General features: G+C 39.0%; 2 protein-coding genes across 5 annotated transcripts; one reads left to right on the top strand and one right to left on the bottom strand.

Annotated features, from left to right (window-relative positions):
* Positions 1-1,962: 1,962 nt before the first annotated feature.
* Positions 1,963-9,991, bottom strand: LOC103711970 (myb family transcription factor PHL7-like). 4 transcript variants are annotated; one of them, XM_039116880.3, is made up of 10 exons: positions 9,587-9,991; positions 9,406-9,471; positions 8,328-8,405; positions 8,145-8,231; positions 6,942-7,146; positions 5,380-5,456; positions 5,230-5,272; positions 5,020-5,077; positions 3,232-3,301; positions 1,963-2,724 (listed from the first exon to the last, which is right to left on the bottom strand). In XM_039116880.3, the coding sequence occupies exons 4-10, from the start codon at positions 8,154-8,156 to the stop codon at positions 2,305-2,307; spliced, it is 885 nt and encodes a 294-aa protein (XP_038972808.2). In that variant the 5' UTR covers positions 8,157-8,231; positions 8,328-8,405; positions 9,406-9,471; positions 9,587-9,991; the 3' UTR covers positions 1,963-2,304. The 4 variants fall into 4 exon arrangements, with proteins under 4 accessions (XP_038972808.2, XP_038972809.2, XP_008796527.3 ...); XM_039116881.3 differs by having other exon boundaries at positions 6,942-7,092; XM_008798305.6 differs by lacking the exons at positions 8,145-8,231; positions 8,328-8,405.
* Positions 9,992-14,398: 4,407 nt separating this feature from the next.
* On the top strand, positions 14,399-20,589 carry LOC148700701 (putative amino acid permease 7). Its single transcript, XM_008798301.5, has 7 exons — positions 14,399-14,591; positions 15,110-15,346; positions 17,194-17,287; positions 17,818-18,032; positions 18,850-18,983; positions 19,097-19,324; positions 19,488-20,589. The coding sequence occupies exons 1-7, from the start codon at positions 14,498-14,500 to the stop codon at positions 19,887-19,889; spliced, it is 1,404 nt and encodes a 467-aa protein (XP_008796523.3). The 5' UTR covers positions 14,399-14,497; the 3' UTR covers positions 19,890-20,589.
* The last annotated feature ends 721 nt before the right edge of the window (positions 20,590-21,310 follow it).

Genomic DNA, 21,310 nt, shown 5'->3' with positions numbered 1-21,310 from the left:
CACTCAAGACCCAACCCAACTCGACCCATTTGCACTCCTATATACACCCCACCTAAACTGTTCAAGATAGGGGAATGTGTTGTATCTTTTATATTCATCTTTCTTCATGCAAATCTACTACTGGATCATCCACTAATTACTTTGAGATCTATGCAAATGGATGAGTAATGGAGTTTGAAGTGTGCGAGCAGTTACCGTTGGGCCCCAAACCTTTGTTCGAGGATCGAAACTGTTGCGCTCCAATATTTTTTCTCGAATTTGCTTCAGGGGGCAGTGAAGGCCCCTGACAGCGAGGGATAAGAAGAGGGTGGAGCCCCCCTTTCAAAGCAGATTCGTTTAATAAAAACCTCTTCCAGATCCGTGCAGTGGGAGATCCAACAATAGATTAACGCCAAACAAGTTGGATCCTTAGGCGAGAAAGATAACCCGTGTCCTTGAGGTAGCAAGAAAATTGGTTTTGAATCTGGAAAAAAAAGATTTTGCCCAGCAAAATAAAAATTTGATTTATTGTTAAATTATTTTATTATTTACATATTATTTACTTATTTTGTGGAACATTTTTGAAGTTCTAGATAGAAATATCCTTGGCTTTTAACAATATTGCGGTGTGCTAGCCTATGCTTCTCGTTTGGATTTATTTTTTCCCAAAGGATCAGTCACTTCCCATAATCCTGGGGTTCAACCATCCAAACAGTCTACAAGGGTGTTAGTAGTTATTTTATCTTGTAATCCCGAAGTTCTGCCACCTAAACTCTCTGCAGGATCGTTAATAGTTATTTTATTATTAAGATCCAGAGATCCTGCATGATTCGAGTCAATCCCACCTTTTCCAAAAACACGCCCTTGGATCAAAGAGGAGAGCTCCAGTCTCGATGGCTTCTGTTTGGATCAAAGAGGAGATAAAAATCTGTCATCTGAAAGCTCCAAAAACCTAGCCCCTTGATCATGATAGCAGCTTCAGCTGGATGTTTTCAACATAATATTCGAATCTGACATCATTTCGTAGGTTTTTGTTTTCTTGGCACACGACGATAGCATTAGTACCATATTAGAAAACACATTGAATTTTTATGCTGGCCTCACGGAGATTTTTCACCATTGTCAATCACCATCAGGAGTACAACATCGGTTATTCGCTGGGTAGATCTTGGGTACTTATACAGGATCAAGGAACCCAAATAATACCTTTCGGCTAGCCATTTTGGGTGAGATCCTGGGTTGTTACAAATGGTATCAGAGCGGACCCGGCTCATAACCTATGTGGACTAGGGGACACTGCAGCACGGATCTATTGGGGCTGACCACGGGCCAATCGTGGTGTTTGTGATTAGATTTGAATAGATATGAACCCTTAGCCTGACGAGGACGTCAGGACTTAAACGGGGGGAGTATGTAAGGACGTGCGGGCGTGTGTTTAGTCCTACATCGGTTATTCGCTGGATAGATCTTGGATACTTATACAGGATCAAGGAACCCAAATAATAACTTCCGGCTAGCCATTTTGAGTGAGGTTCTGGGTTGTTACAAATGGTATCAGAGCGGACCCGGCTCATAACCTATGTGGACTAGGGGACACTGCAGCACGGATCTATTGGGGCTGACCACGGGCCAATCGTGGTGTTTGTGATTAGATTTGAATAGATATGAATCCTTAGCCTGACGAGGACGTCAGGATTTGAACGGAGGGAGTATGTGAGGACCCGTGCGGGCGTGTGTTTAGTCCCACATCGGTTATTCGCTGGATAGATCTTGGATACTTATACAGGATCAAGGAACCCAAATAATACCTTCCGGCTAGCCATTTTGGGTGAGATCCTGGGTTGTTACAATGCAGCTCACTCATTTTACTTCAGAGTTTTCATGGACCTCTTTTAAGTTTTCTTTCAAGAGCTACCCTCAAAAATAATACAGGCTATCCATATAACTTTTTCCCAATTTAGTGACGGTTAATAAAACCTTGCATGCATATCAAAGTTTCCCATTTTAAATTTTGGAATAAAAATGAAGACAACTCTCCTAATGGGTACAACATTCATGGACGAATGCATCTCACTAGATAACAAGCACAACTAAAACACTCTTCCATCATGATAGAATCTCTGGCAAAAATTAGCAACCAGAAAAGACATCTTCTAAGCATTAGCACTACCTAAATCCAACTCTACATCACTCCCTGATGCAATTTCAGACCAATCACTGTTGCGAAGATTCATTCATGAGCTGATCAGTTTGACAGTTTGAAGTGCCTTGTTAATCGATGCAGCCACCATCAATAGGGTACATCGAACAAGTGCATTGGAAATCTCAGCCTGAGCTTGACTCGAGAATGTGATTAGCATGCGTCGACCCTGCATTTTCGAGGCTGCCTGTTCCCTGCTGCTTCTTGATCGGTTGCTCGCTCTTTGGGCTGTCAGGGGAGCCAGCACAGCAGGAGTTTGGTGTCATCGGAGAGGAGAATAATTCATCATGGGTAAGACTTTCGACAAGCCTGCAGTTGACTCTATGATTGCTGGTACCCTTGTCTTGGATGGGGATATCAGAGGTTGAAGCAGGGGTTGGGGGGTCAGTCTTGTCAGAGTCTAGATTGGGGTTCCCAGATGTGGTAGCTGTGTTACCCAGCCCCGATGCTCCAGTCAGCACACAACTAAGACGCTGTTGCTCCTCAACGATCTTCTTCAGATATTTGCCCTGGGCTTGTATTCTAAGCTGCAGCTGCCTCTGGACCTACAAAAATTCTGAAAGTTAGGGTCATTTAAAAGTAACCTTGCTCAGTTCATTATACGATTCTGATAGATCTATTGACTTACTGCATCATGGATGATTAAAGCAAACACGTGCTGAAACACACATGCATGCACACATGCACATGTACAAATCCTTGGTACCACCCGAATACAAATAAAATGTTCCTCAAATTTGCTATGTACTCATTAACTGATGCTGTTGATTATATCATATACCATCAGCATATAATGCTTCGAGCTTATCAACATATTTATCTTCTGAAGGTCACTATGAGTCATTTATATGTTATTCCAACTGACTGAACTATGAAAAAGTTAGCAACTTATTTTATGTTTGCAATTTTCAATGCATTGTAAGTGCGGCAGCTCCTATTTATACTCAACCATTACATCAACTATTCGTCTAACTACTATCTGTAAGCCCCAGTAAATTTGCAACACTTCTGCAAAAAACTTGTACAAATCAATAATTAAACGAAACACTTGCCTCTAGTTGTTCCTGTAGCCTCTTTTGAACCTCCATCTGCAATTTTAGTGCTTCAGTTATCTCCATTCCACTGACAACAAAAGAAAGAAGCACACCTTAGTTACAATTTGATCCTTCATCAGATAATTTTCATGAAGATTAAAATAATCAAAGAGAAGGAGAAATGCAACTGCTAAGAATAAATAGAAAAACAATTACAACAATCCTCAAGTGATTGAGAGCTTTTTTGATGCAGGAACACCAAGGATTGGCCTGCTTTGTGCAAGAGGACTCTAGGGATAGGACAGTTTAGGTTCAAAGCAACCTTATTGCTTGCTGTCCAAATTCTAAGAACAGGATGCAAATAAATAAGCTGAATTTATCAACAAACAGTAGATAAATAAAATTCTGTCTAGGGTTTTGAAATGATTTTGGAAGGTATTAGGGAAAAGGAACAGAAGAAATACAGGCCTTAATTGAAAGATCTGCTGCATATTTCAAACTATAATATAGAAAATATTGAGCACAGAAATACGTAGAATGCAGAAGATAAAAAATTAGCAAAACCACTAACAAAGGATGCAACACGGATCCTAAAAGAAACAGACTGACATATTAATCTAGCAGGCTATAATATAGACATAGTGTATATTGACCGAAATCCGGTAGAGAATTTAACAAAACTAGCAGTCAACAATGGACAAAACAAAGAATAGAGTAGAAAATAGAAACGGAAATGTAGAGAAAATGATAGAGATGGAAGGGAAGAGGGAAGAGGGAGGAAGGAATAACCGGCCACAAAGTTGGCTCTTTTCGTACCCTAACTAATTAGCCACTTGTTCCGGACTTACTACTTCTCCTAATGGCCCAAGGCACTGTAGTACGACACCATTTATGCTGCACTAATATAAACAGTAACAAACCCCTTTATGTTATCAAGATACACTTCCTAAACTACCCCTAAACTCAATTAAACACCAGAGACATAATACTAAATTAAATCTGAACCATTCAAACAGCATTTAGGCTTTGATTTTCTCCTCCAAAGTGCCAATGGGATGGGTATGGTCCAAGCACACCTTCATAAATCAACGCGATTTCAGCCCTCCATTGCTCAGATCAAAGATTGGAAACCTTCTAGGCCAGTTCTTTCATCCACTGCATCTTCCCCTAGCCAATAATAACATTTCTTCAACAGCAATTGCATCATTTTCCACCAAATTCCATTTTTTTCATTTCATTTTTCTTAAAAACTTCTCTAATCTCATCCTATATTACCATTTGTTTTAATATCTATTTATCTAATAAAGAGATAAACATCTTCTCATTTAATATCTAAAAGCCTTATTAGGAATTTAGTTGGAGATATACGTTGAAACATGTTCATGACAACAAAATCAAAGGAAACCAAGCCCACTTTGCTTAAGATGGTTACAAGAGTAACAGTCAATGGGTAACCCAGTAACCAACCCAGTTTATGTGGCAACTACATACTAGGCTTAAACCAGCTGCCATGGCCTGACTGGAAATAAGAGCTTACAAACCTCAGATCTAAAACAGCTAAGTTAAATCCACTCCATATATAAGAATTACTAGATATCAAAAACTATAATTTTGATTTGCAATCACATTAGCTACTATAAAAAAATGGGAAATGAATTAGTTTTGGACTGAATGAAATGGAAAAACAGATGAACTCAAGAATAGTATTTAGCAGAAAAAAGAAAGAAGAATTTAAACAATTCTAAGAACACAAGCACCATAATTGTTTATATTTTGCATACTACTTGTACCCCAAAAAAAACTCACGATGAATTATCAATGGTTGAAAGTAGGTCCCCAGGTTCTTTCTTTTCAGACTTAGTACCTACATAAATGAAAACCTATTTAGAATGGATAATATAAAGTATGTAAACACTATAGTTTTACAAGTGCTAGTTTGGTTTAAAATAGGCTTCTGCAATTATAGAACATTTGACTTCTTATCTATGAAACTCCTAAGAAACCATATGCCCCTACCATCAGATGAAGACTCCGGAATGTACTTTGCAAGCCGATACTTCTGGATGAACCAAAGCAATGACATCAGGAAATGCAAAAATAAATAAAATGAGATAGTGAAGATGAAAAAGTATCTAGAAATAAAATCAGGGATCCTCAGCAAATTACCTGTAAGTGACTTTTGACATGGTATATAGTTAAGCCTTGTACACCCATGACCCTAAGGACACCTTTAGGAGTGGCTCCTGTCACATTAGATGAGAACATGAATATTTCTAGAAGCTTGATGATTTCTCAAACTCCAGTTGTAGATAAGTTCATTTGAGCTTTTGATGCAATCTATCATGCTTTGAGACCTTTACATGTAGACTAGTATAAGTTTTGGCATACTCCATTGATTCTTTGAGTACACCATCAAGTACATTTCTTTTTGAGCACCTACTGGAATAGATATTCAATTTCTAAATAGGATGAAAATCTATTGGATTCCTATAAGCAGCATTTCTGCTCAACTAGATTGAAGTGTTGACTTAAATGGGAGGACCATATGTGCTTTTTATCAGTTGAGGCAAGAGTGAATTATAGTAAGAGAAAACAGTGTCTAAATCATTGTGTCTGATAATATCTGATGAGGCCGAAGGTATCCCCCCAGCCCCAGAGCTCAGTTCCCACCGGTCTCAGACAGTGGAAGCGACTGCTTCTCCTTAGAAGTTTTTGTCCGCTTTGAGAGGGGTTTCATAGTCTCTTCCTCCCGCACGGTTTTGCCCCTCAAAAGGCGCCTCTAAAAAGAAAGGGGTAGCTCCCATCCATTTAAGGAGCAGACCTCTCCGCTATCTAGTCGATGTGGGACTAAGTTCAGACCCTTTATTCCCACAACATAGCCCCCCCAGCGGAGGGGTCTGTGCTGGGTCAAGGGCTCTCAACGAAAGCACCATTAATGAGACCGAAGGTATCTCTCGAGCCCCAGAGCTCAGTCCCCACCGGTCTCAGATAGCGGAAGCAACTGCTTCTCCTCAGAGGTATTGTCCGCTTTGGGAGAGGTTTTATACTCTCTTCCCCCTACACGGTTTTGCCCCACAAGAGAAAGGGGTAGCCCCCCTCCATTTAAGAAACAGACCTCTCCGCTATCTAGTCGATGTGGGACTAAGTTCGGACCCTTTATTCCCACAACAATATCAGTACCTCCAGAATAAAATTTTCGTAGCCCCTCTGTTAGAATGACAATCCAAAGTGGTGCTTGCACACAATCTTGACATATTGTATTTCTTAAATGAAGAATTGTTGTCATAATTACCAAATATGTAAGTATGCTGCAGATATTGTGAAACAAAACCAGAACATTCTATTGCAAAGGTAACCTTATTGCTAATGCATTCTTCCAGTAAATTTTAGGTCAATAGGCATAATGTTAAGACTTGAACATATTGCAGCAGGAAATAAAATCAATCTTTTGTTTTGGTTTTATATAATATTAGCCTTTTGGGATCACACAGTACAAAAGGAACAAAATGAAATTTCATATTTAGTAGTTTGTGGGCCCAAATTTATATGGAAGACAATGTTAGAAAATCAGTTAAAACAATGAAATTTCTTTTTTTTTTGGAGGGGTTTTCTAAAAATAATTAAAAAAACAGCTACATCTGTCAATGCATGTTTTAGATCTCATCAACTTTATCTAAACACAAATTCGAGCTGGCATAAACTCTGAAAGAGAGATAGAAAGTGCTCACTTTCTGATCCACCAAGTTGTGTAACAGCTTCTACAAAACGTTCATGAAGCTCAGGCGTCCAACGCAATCGCTGTCTTGAGGCCAACCCAGGGTTACATGGGTTGTTCACTTCACCCTTCAAGCCTGAAGTTTCAACATTCATTTCCATTTGCTGATCATGAGAAACCATGTTGGCACGACTTAGGTTTATACAAGAGATAATGTTCTGTGAAATAATAATAGATTCATCATGATTTGTGAAATAGTAATGAAGATATTACCAAACAGGCATCATTTTACTTAAATCTAAAGAAAAAGGATGTGAATGTCAGAAGTAAATTTTGTGTACAAAATCAAACCAAACATTAATAAAGAAGTGAGGTCGATGGATAAATGATGGCAACAATATGATGAAATTAAAATGAACTGAGAGCTACTATGTAAGACCATGTTTATTGGTTATTCTAGATGCCACAGGCTTCACAGCAAACAAAAAAGAAACAAGTGTTATCCTAATAAAAGCAAGAAAGACAAGGTGGTTGGTGTATTCTGTTGAAGTTGTTTTTTTTTTAAAAAAAAAGAACATTGTGTGGAAAGTTCTCTCTTTTTATTAAAACAGCAAAAATAAATTGGTTGAAAATTATTCTGCTAAAGATAATTTTAATATGTAGATAAAATATAAAGTTCTCCATGAAAAAATGGACTTGCATATCATGTTAATCCCTCCAAAAGTGACCAAAAGGCCCTATGAATTGTAGGATTCCTCAAGTCACATCTTTATGCTAAAGATTCATACTTAGTTAAGAGGATAGCTGGTGCAGATTGAACAAACTCTTCCGAGCGACATATTGCACCAAATAGCTCGAGTTGTTACTACATATTTCCAGACTACTATATCCCTTCTATATCTTAAACAATAAAAATAAAAACAAATGGAGATTGGTCATCTTGATCAGAAGGTAATGCAAGTTCCTCATGAATATTTGGCCTTCCATTGTAGTCATCCACCCTATCCTCTAGAGAAGGCACACATACTCTTTATGTTGTACAATAAAGCGAGAATTTCTTGGACCAGGTATTATAGAAGAAAAAAGGGAAATAAATAATGTGCATTGCTAATCCGACCAAGATAGGTTTTTCCATGGAAAGCATAAAATCAGTGTCAGACAACTTGCTTAGTATTTCCGAGAGTAAGTAGTTCAGATGAAGTTAACAAAATCCCACCTTATCAAGCATAACATGAGGTCAGGCCAGAACATCATATCATGCGACCAACTTTAAGTAGGTTCCTCATAAACAACCCATGATTCCCTGCAGTGGTCTATTGATCTTACCAACAGTAGAAAACAGAATCTAATTGAAAACAAATATTAGCTGTTGCCTTTAAGTAACCTAAAATTTGAGTACCTTCCATGTTACCAGGACCTTTCAGCTCACTCCAAAGTACACACACCCAACATTTAGCAACAGATATGGTAATGACACCTGGGTATGGGCAATAAGTAATTCTTAACGATTAGAAGAATCTGACAGCAGGACGCCTACTGACCTACTCAGAACTGACTCTCATATCAGTTCATGTATTATTAAAGTTGACAAGTAATTAAACTCTGAATCACACATGGCATCATCATCTTAAAGGCAAACTATAGGCAAAAATGTTATCACAGTGCAGACGAATTACACAATTAGAGGGCAGCAGAAAATCACAAGAATCCAGAAATGGATCCTCATCAGACTTGTTTTGAAGAGCAAAAACTGGTTCAGGAATAATCGTCAGCAGCCATCGGTATGCTGTTCTTCGTTAGCAAGTAACAGCAAACCGATATACCAAACTTCGAAACAAAATCAACATCAATCAAATAGGTTTTCTCGTTACCATCAAGAATACAAGTAAAAATTTACAAGACATGAAATACTGGAGAGCAATTAGTATGCAACCTGACTAGGTTTACTATTTCAAGAAACTGTTGGAAGATAAATATCAGGGCATACACAAGGATCCATCAAAAGAAATCTAATAGAAACCAGAATAGATGCACAGCTAGAGCCAACTAGGTCATAAACTTCAAAGCTATCATGGTCTCCAAACATTAGCACATACTTCTTATCTTTAGAGAAAGAAGCACAAAATAAATAAAATATATCTAACTCCATTGCACCATAAATCATAAGCCAAGCTTCCAGGAGAAATAACAAGCAGAACAACTAAATTGAAAACAACAAAAAGAACTCTCAATTACATCATATAATGAGAAAAAAAACCCAGCAACCAAGTAAACTGATAGAAAAACTGGTCATAAAAGGGCAAAATCTACGAACAGCCGCCCCTAATTTCAACCATTCTCTCCAAAAAAAGCAAGAACAAGAAACCCACCAACCAATGCTGAAACACAACAAAATTCGTGGCTCAATTTCCACCACAACACGCAAGAACCATCAAATCCAAACGAAACACGAAGCAATAGAGTAGAATGAGTCCTACCCAGATCAAAGCAACCACCAAAGCATCAGAAGCACAGATTCCGAGGAGCTCAGCTAAGGAAACCAGCTGGATTTGACCAAGAAAACAGCCCAAATAATCAAATGTCAAAATATATACCACATTTGAATTTACCTTTAAAAAGTGAAGGATTATTTATTTTTTTTTCAAAAGAATTTCTTACCGGCTCGGGATTAGCCCACGTTGCAGGCAATTAGAGGAGTTGAGTTGCCTCCACGGACATAGTGTGAGCGACGCTATCCGGCCGGTCCGACGCCATTTGGAGCTTCTCCGGAGTCCGGACGGCCACCGACGGCATCCACCCCAGAATATTCCGTTGCCGGCCGATCTGTTTCCCGACCGTTGTGGAAATTTCGAGAGCCCGTCGGCTTATGTAACAATGTATTGGCTCTAAACTGGGTTCAAGAGCCGTTTTTTTTAAGATTAAATAACAAGGATTCGGGCGGTGCGTGGAAGGCGTGCTCCACGCCTGCCGTTTGCGCTTTGTGTCTCATTTATTGGAAGCGTAGACTTGTGGAAGAGCTCGGGTACAATCGTACGCAAAGCCCCCCCTTGGAGACAAGTGCGATATTGGATTGTGCTTGTGTTTCCTAATTCCCATGATGGATGATGGCTGCGTGGTGGGTGGCGTCAACGGGTTATGTTACTTCGGGTCAGGTTGGTGCTACAACTCGTCTCATAAATTTTATCCTAAAAAGCCATCGCGGAAGCATGGTCAAATTGAGCCAACCCAATCTTGTTTCATTGTATAAATACTTGGAAATGACTAAAAGATATAAAATAGCATAACATATGATATAATATAATCTAATATTATATCTATAGTATAATACAATAATAAAAATATAAAATATTATATTTATTATCTTTATATATTAATAATATTATTTTATGTAATTATAATATTTTATTATCGGTATTTTGGTTTAAAAAGAAAAAAAATTATAAATCAAAACAGATTTTCGATGCATGCTAAAAGTACTTTTCAAAAAAAACTTCATTTTGGAGCTTCTCTCGAGTTGTTTTAGCCAAGGGGTACCCCCACCCTTTGGTTATCTCAAAGTAAACTTCGACGGCAGTAGGTCAGTGGATGGTGTGACTAGAGGGATTGGATTTATGATCAGGTACCACGATGGTAGGATGCTAGCTGCAGGAGGGCGGCGCACGCCAGGACTTACAGTAGTCGAGGCAGAGTTACGGGCAGCCTGAGAGGGTTTATTCTATGCCAGGCAGGTACTTGGTATCGAGTGGGTGTTCCTCGAGGGGGACTCATCTATGGTGATCGACTAGATCCGGAGGGCGGACAGGTATGGTGATGGTCATCTCCTTATCCGGGAGACTCACAGGATGGCTCAGATGATGAGCAACTTTCAGGCAGCAGACTGGGTCGCCTCCTTTGTCGCCTGGCACTCCGAGGATTTTTTGTAGACATTTGTATCAGACGCTCCTCCTCCTTTGTCTTTGTTACTTTCTCATGATCTAGCAAATTGTACTCACGTTAGACTTATATGAAATAAGTAGCTGTTTCTACCAAAAAAAAAAGCTGAAAGGGTTTTCCAATTTTTTACCAAATACTTATATTCCATTTAAAAATACTTTTGGAAGGTCAGAAGGTGCTTTCTTACCCACCAAAAGCTCTGCCAAACGAGCCTAAGTGGAACCAACCCAGCCCAAAACAGTTCAAGTTAGATCAACTATATTATGAACTTGTAATTTCTATTACCATGACATGAATTGCATGCATCCAGGAAAGTCAAATTCATTTATTTTTGAGAAATATGATGAATCATAGACTGGCTTATAATAGACAACCCAATCCTGCTACATTGGATCAAAAAGGTTCGCATTGTTGTGTCCTGCCTATGGGAGCCAGAACTAAAACTTAAGTTGACCGAAGCCCACTTGATGGATGAGTCAGATTTGAGTCAAAGAAAGGCTGTCATGGTATCAATAGAAGAAGGGTAGAGGCAGAGAAAAAAAGAATTCTTTTCTTCTTCTAATTACAGTCCAAAACCTCTATAAATAAGAGGATTAGATGGTAAGTCTCCACTACAATGAACATATAACGTAGTTTTGGCAAATCCTAATAGGCTAAAAGTGAAGCATTTTAGCTTTTCACATACGCGCACACTGGAGTTGCTGAAGCTTTCATTTAATCAGATCCTTAATAGGCTATGGATATCTGATCGGATCATGCAATTTGGAGGCTAGAGAAAAATGGCGTGTTCACTTCCATGTCAATGCATGCTCTCATCAGTGCCAACAATGGCAGTGTCCACTTTTGAGTCCTCCCTCGACCGTCTTGGGATCCACATACGGAGCAATGTTTCTGAGTGGATATCAATATTGAAGGAAACGGAGCTAGCTACAATGATGCAAATCTTGCAATACCAGCAGCTTCAGACATGTCTTTTGATGTTATCTCCACCTGACCTTCCATCCTAAGCTCATGTAGATGGGTTGCTAGGGTGCCTATATCATTCATCTTCCCCTCCCTCACACCATCCTCTTTTAGCTTTTAGATAGTGAGCCTGTAACAAGTGGTTTCAGAGTCATGCGCATTATATGTTGCAACCTTCGGGTTGCCTTAACCATAACAATGACTTACTTGAGATTGGTTGAGAGAGATTATCATAATCCTATATTGACTAATAAAAGAGGTACCATAGATTTATTAACTTGCATCAGTCCTCATCGCAACAGCTTGAACTATGAGTCTATGACAAACCGGCAACATTTAGAGCTGTCTTATATTTCCATGCATTCACTTAATAATGGTTTTTTTTAGCAAAATGGCAGGACAAAACCGAAATTAATCGGCTTCAAAACTCTTGGACCATATTGATCTTTCTAATCTTCAACATATGCTTCGATTCATCGACAGAGAAACAGAAGTAGGTTAAATAGTTAGTTTATCATTAATTAATTTTCATTATCACATATTTTATTTTTTAAATTTGTAAAGTATATTTTTGTGATATTTTCAAGCTATATTTTGCTTTACTTGTTTAGTAATATATATATTTGACGAGGCAAAACTTAAAACGGGTTGGAAGGTGGGTATAGGGCTTTACAAAATAAATGGGTTGGGTATTAATTTGCATTTCCCAAGCTCAATTATAAAATGATCGGTATGGATTGAATTTTTTTTGGATTTGAACCTATTTCAACTCAACTTGCCTTAACCCATTGCCACCCTAGTCAAGATGGGATGGGATCAATCAAAAAACATGTCCAAGTCAGCTGGATTAAATCATGAATACCAGGATACTTTGGTCATAGACTTATAGCCCAAAGGCCCCAAAGGCTCAAATTGTTGAGAGGAGACCTGCCCTAGCTAACGGAATCATAACTCAAAAATTTAAGCTGTTAGGAGGGAGACTGGCCCAAACTAATGAACCAATATGGGATTCTTTTATTAGTAGATGTGGAACTATGACACAACACACATGTAATTCAAGGTCCGGTAGCACCCCTTATGTATTTAAAGGTGGATGATGAGGGCACCCTCTTAGGGAGAAAATATTGCCTACACTGCATGCATCACATAGTTGTGCAGGTAGCTAATAACGGTCGCTGATTCTTGTGAGCTCCATTTATCAAGCGCACATCTCGATACACTGCCATAGAAACTAGCAGGTGCGATTATTTGTGCAGCCTACATACCGTGTACAATAATTTCTCCCTCTTAGTAGACTTCCATAATGCAAGTTTGATTTGGAATAATATCAAAACCCAGCCTAAATGCCATGACATTAGATGTAGCAGGCTTCCGTGAGCCCATGCTTTTTCTATGTCTAGTTTAGAATAGGGGTGCAAATGGGTCGGGTTGGGTCGGATCAGGTTCTGAGTGACTTCGATCCGATCCGATTTTTTGTTCGGGTTCTAATTTTGGATCGAGACTGAGTTCGAGTCGGATCGGGTTCGGATCCGAGTCGGAACGGGTTTTTTTTTTTTTTGCGCTTCTGAGACACAATTTGGGCAAATCTAATTTGGTTATATCATAATTATGCGGCGCTGGGTGACCCATGACTTGAAAGACTTGCAATTGACCTCCAGTCAGAACAGATTGGACGGAACTTGGTGTCTCCCAGCTCCCCTCGTGGACAAAAAAAAATCCCAGACCTTCTTCCAAAATCCAATTCCATTGCAGAAAACTGGCACATGACCCATATTCAGTTTAGTGTCCCCTCACTTTCTCCCTTCAAAAGTTAAAAGAAACAAAAGCCAAAAAACACAAGGAAAAAAAAAAAAGCCAGCCACCGAGACACCAGAGGTATCAACAGATCGAGAGTGAATCCTGACGGGCCGAGGTTCCTTTGGATTCTGTGAACCTATGCTTGTTGCCATCCTTCCACGCTTGAACCCTACTTCCCTTGGGGCCATGGGAGCAAGCTAACAAGCTCCTAAGAAACCATGTCTCCTTTCTGTCTGCTTTGAAAATCAGCCATAAATTTACCTAAAAACGACTAATAGTACCACGACCCATAAAAAAAAAAAGAAAGAAGAAAAGGCTCTCTTTTGCTTTTTTTTTCTCTAGTTGTTTAGATTCATTCGAGTTGGATCGGATCCGTTCGGTAAACCCAGATCCAATCTAAAAAATGATTCGGTCCAATTTTAAGATCCGACCTAGACTCGCAGATCCTAAATTTTGAGTCGAATCGGATCTACACTGGTCGGATCGGGTCGGATCGGGTCACGGATCGATCCGACCCATTTGCGGCCTTAGTTCAAAACGAGAGGGTGGAACATGGATAATCTCTGTTGAGGAGAACGCCAAAGAAAGAAGCTTGCATGGAGAGATCAACTACAAAGCGTTGTGCATCCACAACACATAAAACTGGCTTTTATTAATTACACGTGCTCCCAACACCCTGGTGAAGTCGTTAGTCAGACGTGAGTTGCTGTTCTGTGTTCTAGGTGAACAGAGGATCGCTTTCAGTTAGGTAACAACAGCATTTCAAGGAGGCACGGCTTTGAAAAATCGGAGCCGGCTCACCCCATAAAACCAGCAGCAACCACACCTTCCATTGGGAATTAATTCCATCATCGGTTACAGGGGATCGGAGCAACCATGGGGGGAGAAGGAGAAGCTGGGAACATCCCCTTGCTCACAGAGCTTCCAGATGCACCATCAGATGAATCAGAAACGCACATCAAGAGAACTGGTGAGTTCCATATCTTCCCTCCTGAATTTCCCTCATGTTTCCTAAACTCTGGATGTCATCTTCTCACCACAATCTACTTTGTGGGTTTCAGATTTCGACCTTTTTTCTTTAAAACATGGATGGAATTAATTTTTGGTCGCAACTCCTGAAAAATACCACCTTTTTCTGGTTCACTGATGCCTATAAACCACTTCAATCTCTCTTCAAATTTATTTTCTAATTTGAATCGATCAAGGAAACAAAAAAATAAAAAAAAAACTCCATCTCATATTATTTAAATCCTTACTTTCAAATTTTACAACTAGGGAGATTTTGGCTGCTTTATCTTTATCTCATCAGCCAAGCATGAATTAACTTTAGTTTGATTTATGTATTTCATTTTGTTTTCTCCAGAAATAATTTATTTCATATCTTGAGAAGTTTTTTAAACGATTTATTGCTGTCCTCTTTTACTTTGGAAATTATATTCATTTATTTGGAAACATTTAATATCCATTACTTCTTTCTTTTTTCTTCAGGGACTGTTTGGACTGCTGTTGCCCACATAATTACGGCTGTAATAGGCTCTGGAGTCCTCTCTCTAGCATGGAGCATAGCTCAATTGGGTTGGGTTGCTGGTCCTATGGCTATGGTGTTCTTTGCTGCAGTCACCATGTTCCAATCACACCTGCTTGCTGATTGCTATAGATCACCTGATCCTGAGCATGGGCACATCAGGAACCATTCATACATGGAAGCTGTAAAACTGAATTTAGGTAACTCAAATACTCTCATAAGATATTTCAACTCAGTTGAATGATAATTTCCATTCACCCTTATGTTAGGTCCCATGATTGTTCTTGTGTTATTTTGTGATCGCAATGGATGGAAACATCAGTATGTTTGGGTGGTCTTGATATAAACACGTTTTCTTTATGCTTGTCAAATATATTTCCACACATTTATTTTTCCGATTTTTAAGTTTTCATTAAATATATTTAGTAACACAATAGAAGGTATGATGTAAATTAAGGCAGAGAATTCATCCTCTGAGGATTTTGACATGATCAATGAATGATATGGCAGCTATTCAAGGCCATACAGCTTTTGGCGGTGCAAACAATCTTAACTTGAGAGAAGTAAAAGAACTTTCAAATGTTTCGAAATCACGGCCTGCACCGCCAAGGCCATACAGCTTTAACATGTTATCTACACTTAAAATGTTGCGGCAAACATGCAAGCCTGCGATATTTTACATTTAATAATTTTATTAGCTCAACTAGTTGGTATGCTAATAAAAAAATAAAAAAATAAAGCTAAATATTATATATATCACAAAGTCTGTTCCTATATGATAGGTCCTTGGCACCTCCAAAATATTCTTCTACTTTAAAACAGATGTGGACTCTTCGATTGAGACAAATCGAAAGCAGGCTATGATCAATGGTCACATGTATCAATATAACTTTGGTGCTTATCATACTCTGAGTCTTAAAATAATAAATTTAAATAAATGACCTATAGATGTAAAAGATGTGGATTAGCAAAAAATTTAATAGAGCATCGATATGGCGAAATCTTATCCTTTTATATAGAAAGATTATTTTCATATTTACAACCGATGGCACATAAAATATAATAAAATAATTTAATTATTATATTAAGACTTATCATCTAAAGTTCTAAACTGGCTGCATATGGTATCATAAAATACTACATAGTAATATATATCCAATTATGCAGAAATTTATCCAAAAAAAGTAAAATTAGAGTACCATTTAAAGTTGATTTGGGACCGATCGCTTTCTCGATTGCCTAGAATCATCACGATCAACGGTTTTTTTTTTATTGTCGTTCTTTCCCGGTGGATCCGTTGGTGGGACCACCCATTTGGCCATGTTAACCAAACGTGTCGGCATCTGCAGCCTTCGTGTCCGAAAAGAAAGTGCCAGGTGCAGGCCGTGATTTCGACGGATTTGTCGTTTCAAAGCGATGGTCGGCCCACGCGGACGACCTATAGGTGCACCTGGTCAAGCATTTATGATGAATTATCAGTTATTAAATAGCTATTGCCCTGTTCACCTCCAGACCTACGTTTCCATCATTCGCTACGAGATTTGAAATCAAATTATATAAAGATTATTTTCTAAACTTCTATCGCTTTAGTTTTCACTCGTTTTAGTTAAATGTATAAACTAATCATCTACTCAAAGTTGAGGTACAAGTCAAGCACATCTCTGGTCCTTTTTTTCCCTTTTTTTTTTTTTAAGATTCAGTACAAGTTGTTGCCTTTTTTTTTATTTTGCCTTTTACCACACCGGGACGAGGACCTTAGTTGCTCAAATAAAAATTTTGAAAAAAAATCTCGGACGTGGCAGTCCAAAAAAATAGTTCTCCTATGATTAGTTACAACGAGACAATTTTTCCTTAGCATTCGCATGATAGTTACGATTCATGGAAAAATAGTTTTATTTCTTTATTGGTAGAGGCCTGTCCGTAGGGGCCGGCCTTATCCGATTTTGGCTGACTCAGTCATTGAGATTGAGTCCCACCGGTGGAGGAAACTATCATTGCTGGTATTGGCTTCTTCAGATTTGAATAATTGTTCGGTGTATGCTTGCAGGGAAGAAGAGTTGGTGGGCTTGTGGGATATTTCAGCAACTAAATTTGTATGGCATTGGAATAGCATACACCATCACGTCTGCTAGTAGTATAAGGTATGCTTGGAAATAAATTTGCCTATTTATTTAAAACGCTCTCAATCCTCTCATATTTCTCAAAAAAGAAATAATGAGTCGGGTTTGCGGCCAGCTTGCACTATGCATGCCAGGATTTATGTCAATGATCATGTAGGAGTGATACTTGGATTGAGCTCAATTTGAATCTACCCAGCCCACCCAAGATACTCATTAGATAGGATTAGGTTGCGATTTTTATAGATATTGGTTTGACTTGGGATCAAAATTCTAGCCGGATCTCAATTAGGATTGGGTCAGGGTTGATCTCTAATCCAAACTCGATCTTAATCTAATCCGAACTAGACCCAACTTGACCCAACCCAATGAAACTTTATATTAATACCACTACTTGCACGGAAATGGCTTCTCCCCACACACACGGCCATGAGAACTGAAAAAACAACACGCGCACACACACATACAGAGAGAGAGACAGAGAGCCGTTGAAGTACTACTTCAATCAATTTGGAAGTGATTAAAGTTATTTATGTTATTCAACATGCATGCAGAGCAATTCTGAAGTCAAACTGCTACCACAGAGAAGGCCACAATGCTCCATGCTCATATGGAGAGAATTATGAAATGCTGCTATTTGGAGCTGTTCAGATGGTTTTCTCACAGATACCAGATTTTCACGAGATGGCATGGCTCTCAATTCTCGCAGAAGTCATGTCCTTCGCCTACTCATCCATTGGATTTGGACTTGGTCTTACCAAAGTGATTGGTACTTTTTACCTTATGCTGATGTTAATAAATAGTTTTAGAGGAATTAGTAACTTTTAAATTTTAAATAAAATTTGGAATAAGAGGAAGGCATATGTCCTAAGATTACATGTTCTTCCAGTCCAATATCAATGTAGAACATCTGTGTGGTCATCTAATGAAAAGATGGGATGCCATCATACTTGATTAAATAACAATTGATGGGGACCTGCCAATACCGTAAGATAGCTAAAAGAGTTTGCTGTGCGTTAGCATCTTTCCTTTGTCGTTCGCACAACTTGGGGTCTATTTCTGTAGTAAATAATCAGAATGTGTAGATAAAATGCTTACACACAGAACACGTACTAAGTACATGCATCCTTGCATATGTATGTATGCACATATACTTGCATATACACAAGGACTGACCTTTACATATTGGCAGGGACCTTACCTTGATATATCTTATAATTAAGAAGGAAAATTTTTCATTCTCACATGGACATGCACATATATGTATTCCATGAAGATATCTACATCTGACATGTCTATTCCTATTTGTGTTTGCATGAAAAATTACATGCAGATATGTGTCTAATATACCACATTTTGTTCAAAAAACCGACAACATGATACAGAGCACATTGATGCATGAATTTAGGTGAAGGCATATTAGTAGGATGTTGATTGGATACTTGAACTCTACTCAGTTTAGTGAAAAAAAATCATACTGGAACTAACATGTCAAAGCTTCTTTTCTTGTGGATCAAATTTTCAAGCACTAGTGCTCTAATGCTGCCATACTTACACACAGCTTTTCCATCATACTTGTATGCCAGAGAATGGAAGAATCAAAGGTGGAGTTGGAGGCATTCCGATGTCCTCACCAACACAGAAGTTCTGGCTAGTTTCTCAAGCACTGGGAGACATTGCATTCGCCTATCCATTCTCTCTAGTTCTCTTAGAGATAGAGGTGATAAACATTTCACACTTTTGATTCATATTAATATGTAGCCTAAAAAAGTTTGTTGCTGATTGTCCAGTTATGACAATTGAAAGAAAATTATTGAGCTTCCACAAATGCAGGATACTCTCAAGTCACCACCACCTGAAAACCAGACCATGAAAATAGCGTCAAAGATCTCGATTCTCACCACCACATTCTTCTACCTCTGTTGTGGGTGTTTCGGCTATGCTGCCTTTGGGAATGATACACCTGGAAACCTCCTGACAGGGTTTGGTTTCTACGAGCCTTACTGGCTTGTCGACTTTGCCAATGCATGCGTTGTTCTTCACTTGGTGGGAGGCTATCAGGTAAGCCCTTCTACTATGATTGAGTATAAATCCTAATATACTTTGAACAAAATTAAAACCCAAAGCATGCCTTGTTACCAATCACTTTCCTTGATCTCTTGCCCAAGTACTGACTTGAAGAGTGAAATGAGGGAAGCTAAAGCTTCTGTTTATATTTTGATAGGTTTTCAGCCAGCCAGTATTCGCATTGGTGGACAGATGGTCTGCAGAGAAGTTCCCCGGCAGTGGATTTGTGAACAAATTCTACACCATCCAATTGCCATTCCTGCCTCCTTGCAGACTGAGTCTTCTCAGGTTATGCTATAGAACCATATATGTTGCATCCACCACAGGGATTGCAATGCTCTTTCCATACTTCAACCAGGTCTTAGGAGTGCTGGGTGCCTGGAACTTCTGGCCTATGGGTATCTATTTCCCTGTGGAGATGTACTTAGTGCAGAGAAAGATGAGGGCTTGGACAAAGAAATGGGTTGGCCTTCAGATCTTCCGAATTGTGTGCTTATTTATCAGTATATTTGCTTTTGTTGGATCAATTGAAGGACTTATTACTGAGAAGCTGAGTTAGGGATCCATCGAGATTTTCCTTTTTTTTCCTCATTTTTTTCTCTTTCTAAATTTGTGGTGCATTTTAAAGGCTGCTATTTTTCGGGACAAATACGATGGAAATAGCTTTTCTTTCCTTTTTTTGTGCTAGAATAATGTGCAGGGAATAGATGGCACTCTCATGGCGAGACTAATTGACTCAGGCTTGACCATGCATCTATTCAAGCCCAAAGTTTGGGACGTGTCTGGAACATGCCACACACGGGATTTACCCTGCATTGTATTTACGTGCATCATATGAAGCATGAGACTGGATCGCTGAAATCTATCACCATAGGGTGCACTTGTTGCCTAAAGAGTGGCCTGCCAGCCGATACAGGAGAGGGGCTGGGTATCCAGTCTCTTCTAAGGAGGTGAGATGCGTTGGTTGCCAAGCATGCTGTGAGGTTGGTTCTGGAGCCCCATAGCCCGTGGAGCCTGGTGATTAGGGCCAGGTACGGCACATGGACCGCTGACGGGGAGATCTGGAGTGGATGAGGAGCTTTTTCATGTAGAGGAAGATCTGTGCGCACACTCCAAGAGTCTCGGCTAACACCACATAGCTCATTGGGGACGGACGAAGTGTGGACTGTTAGATGTATGCCCTAAATAATTAATTTTGGAACATAGTATTGTACTTGACTTTATTATTATTTAATAATAATGGGCATCTCTTTCATTCATATTGTGTATGTGTCTATGAATCATCCAAGGAATTAATAAGATGATGATATATATATTCTCAAGAGTTCAAAATTTGAGCCATGTGTCATTGGTGATTAATTCTTGAATCATCTCATCGATAGATCATCATGAGAACGGTGATTGATCCAATGAGATTAATGCACAGATCACTATCCTTTTTGATGGACGAGTCTCGAGTCCACAGTATAAAGATACTGGAGTGATAGTGCAGGTGCTTGTTAGAGAACAAAAGTACTGAGCGTGACCAAAGCAAAAAGTCACTTGGATGTCTATCCACTCGTCAGTAACTTACTTGATGTTGCAGTAGTATGACTCGTCCTTTAACCTACGGTGCTTCGGCTATTCACAGTGAAGTTGCTATAGTTTGACTGCATATATAAATGGTCGCTAGCCATATGAGTCCTTGTGGTGCAGATTGGCTGCAGTAGGTTCACTATAGGAGTAGGGTGAGCATGCATATGAAATCTATCGATCTTGGTAGATAAGGAGTGGTCCTATATGATTTATGAGACTGAGTTCGAAAGACCTCGGCCGGGGCAGTATATATAGTGGAAAAGGAGTTTTCCACTCTTAAACTAAAGTCGAATAAATCTTGACAGATGACGGAATTTAACGAGTTATCCATGACCTCCGTCTTATAGAGATTTATGATAGAAGGAATATATCATATGATAACTGCACCTAGAGGTTCATCTATTC

The sequence above is a fragment of the Phoenix dactylifera genome, chromosome 11 (assembly GCF_051530095.1).
Source record: "Phoenix dactylifera cultivar Ajwa chromosome 11, Ajwa_hap1_PhDact_Kaust_v1.1, whole genome shotgun sequence".
NCBI lineage: Eukaryota > Viridiplantae > Streptophyta > Magnoliopsida > Arecales > Arecaceae > Phoenix > Phoenix dactylifera.
The sequence above is the reverse complement of the archived record's forward strand: the minus strand, read 5'-3'. Positions and strand labels throughout refer to the sequence as shown.

Excerpts from the sequence above, each read along its gene's own strand:
- LOC103711970 (XM_039116880.3), bottom strand. Across the intron at positions 5,273-5,379 it reads ATGTCAAAAGTCACTTACAG|AAGTATCGGCTTGCAAAGTA; the intron begins GTAATTTGCTGA and ends TGGTTCATCCAG. Across the intron at positions 2,725-3,231 it reads GGCTACAGGAACAACTAGAG|GTCCAGAGGCAGCTGCAGCT; the intron begins GCAAGTGTTTCG and ends GAATTTTTGTAG.
- LOC148700701 (XM_008798301.5), top strand. The coding sequence starts at position 14,498 with ATGGGGGGAGAAGGAGAAGCTGGGAACATCCCCTTGCTCACAGAGCTT. Across the intron at positions 15,347-17,193 it reads AGCTGTAAAACTGAATTTAG|GGAAGAAGAGTTGGTGGGCT; the intron begins GTAACTCAAATA and ends GTATGCTTGCAG. Across the intron at positions 17,288-17,817 it reads ACGTCTGCTAGTAGTATAAG|AGCAATTCTGAAGTCAAACT; the intron begins GTATGCTTGGAA and ends ACATGCATGCAG.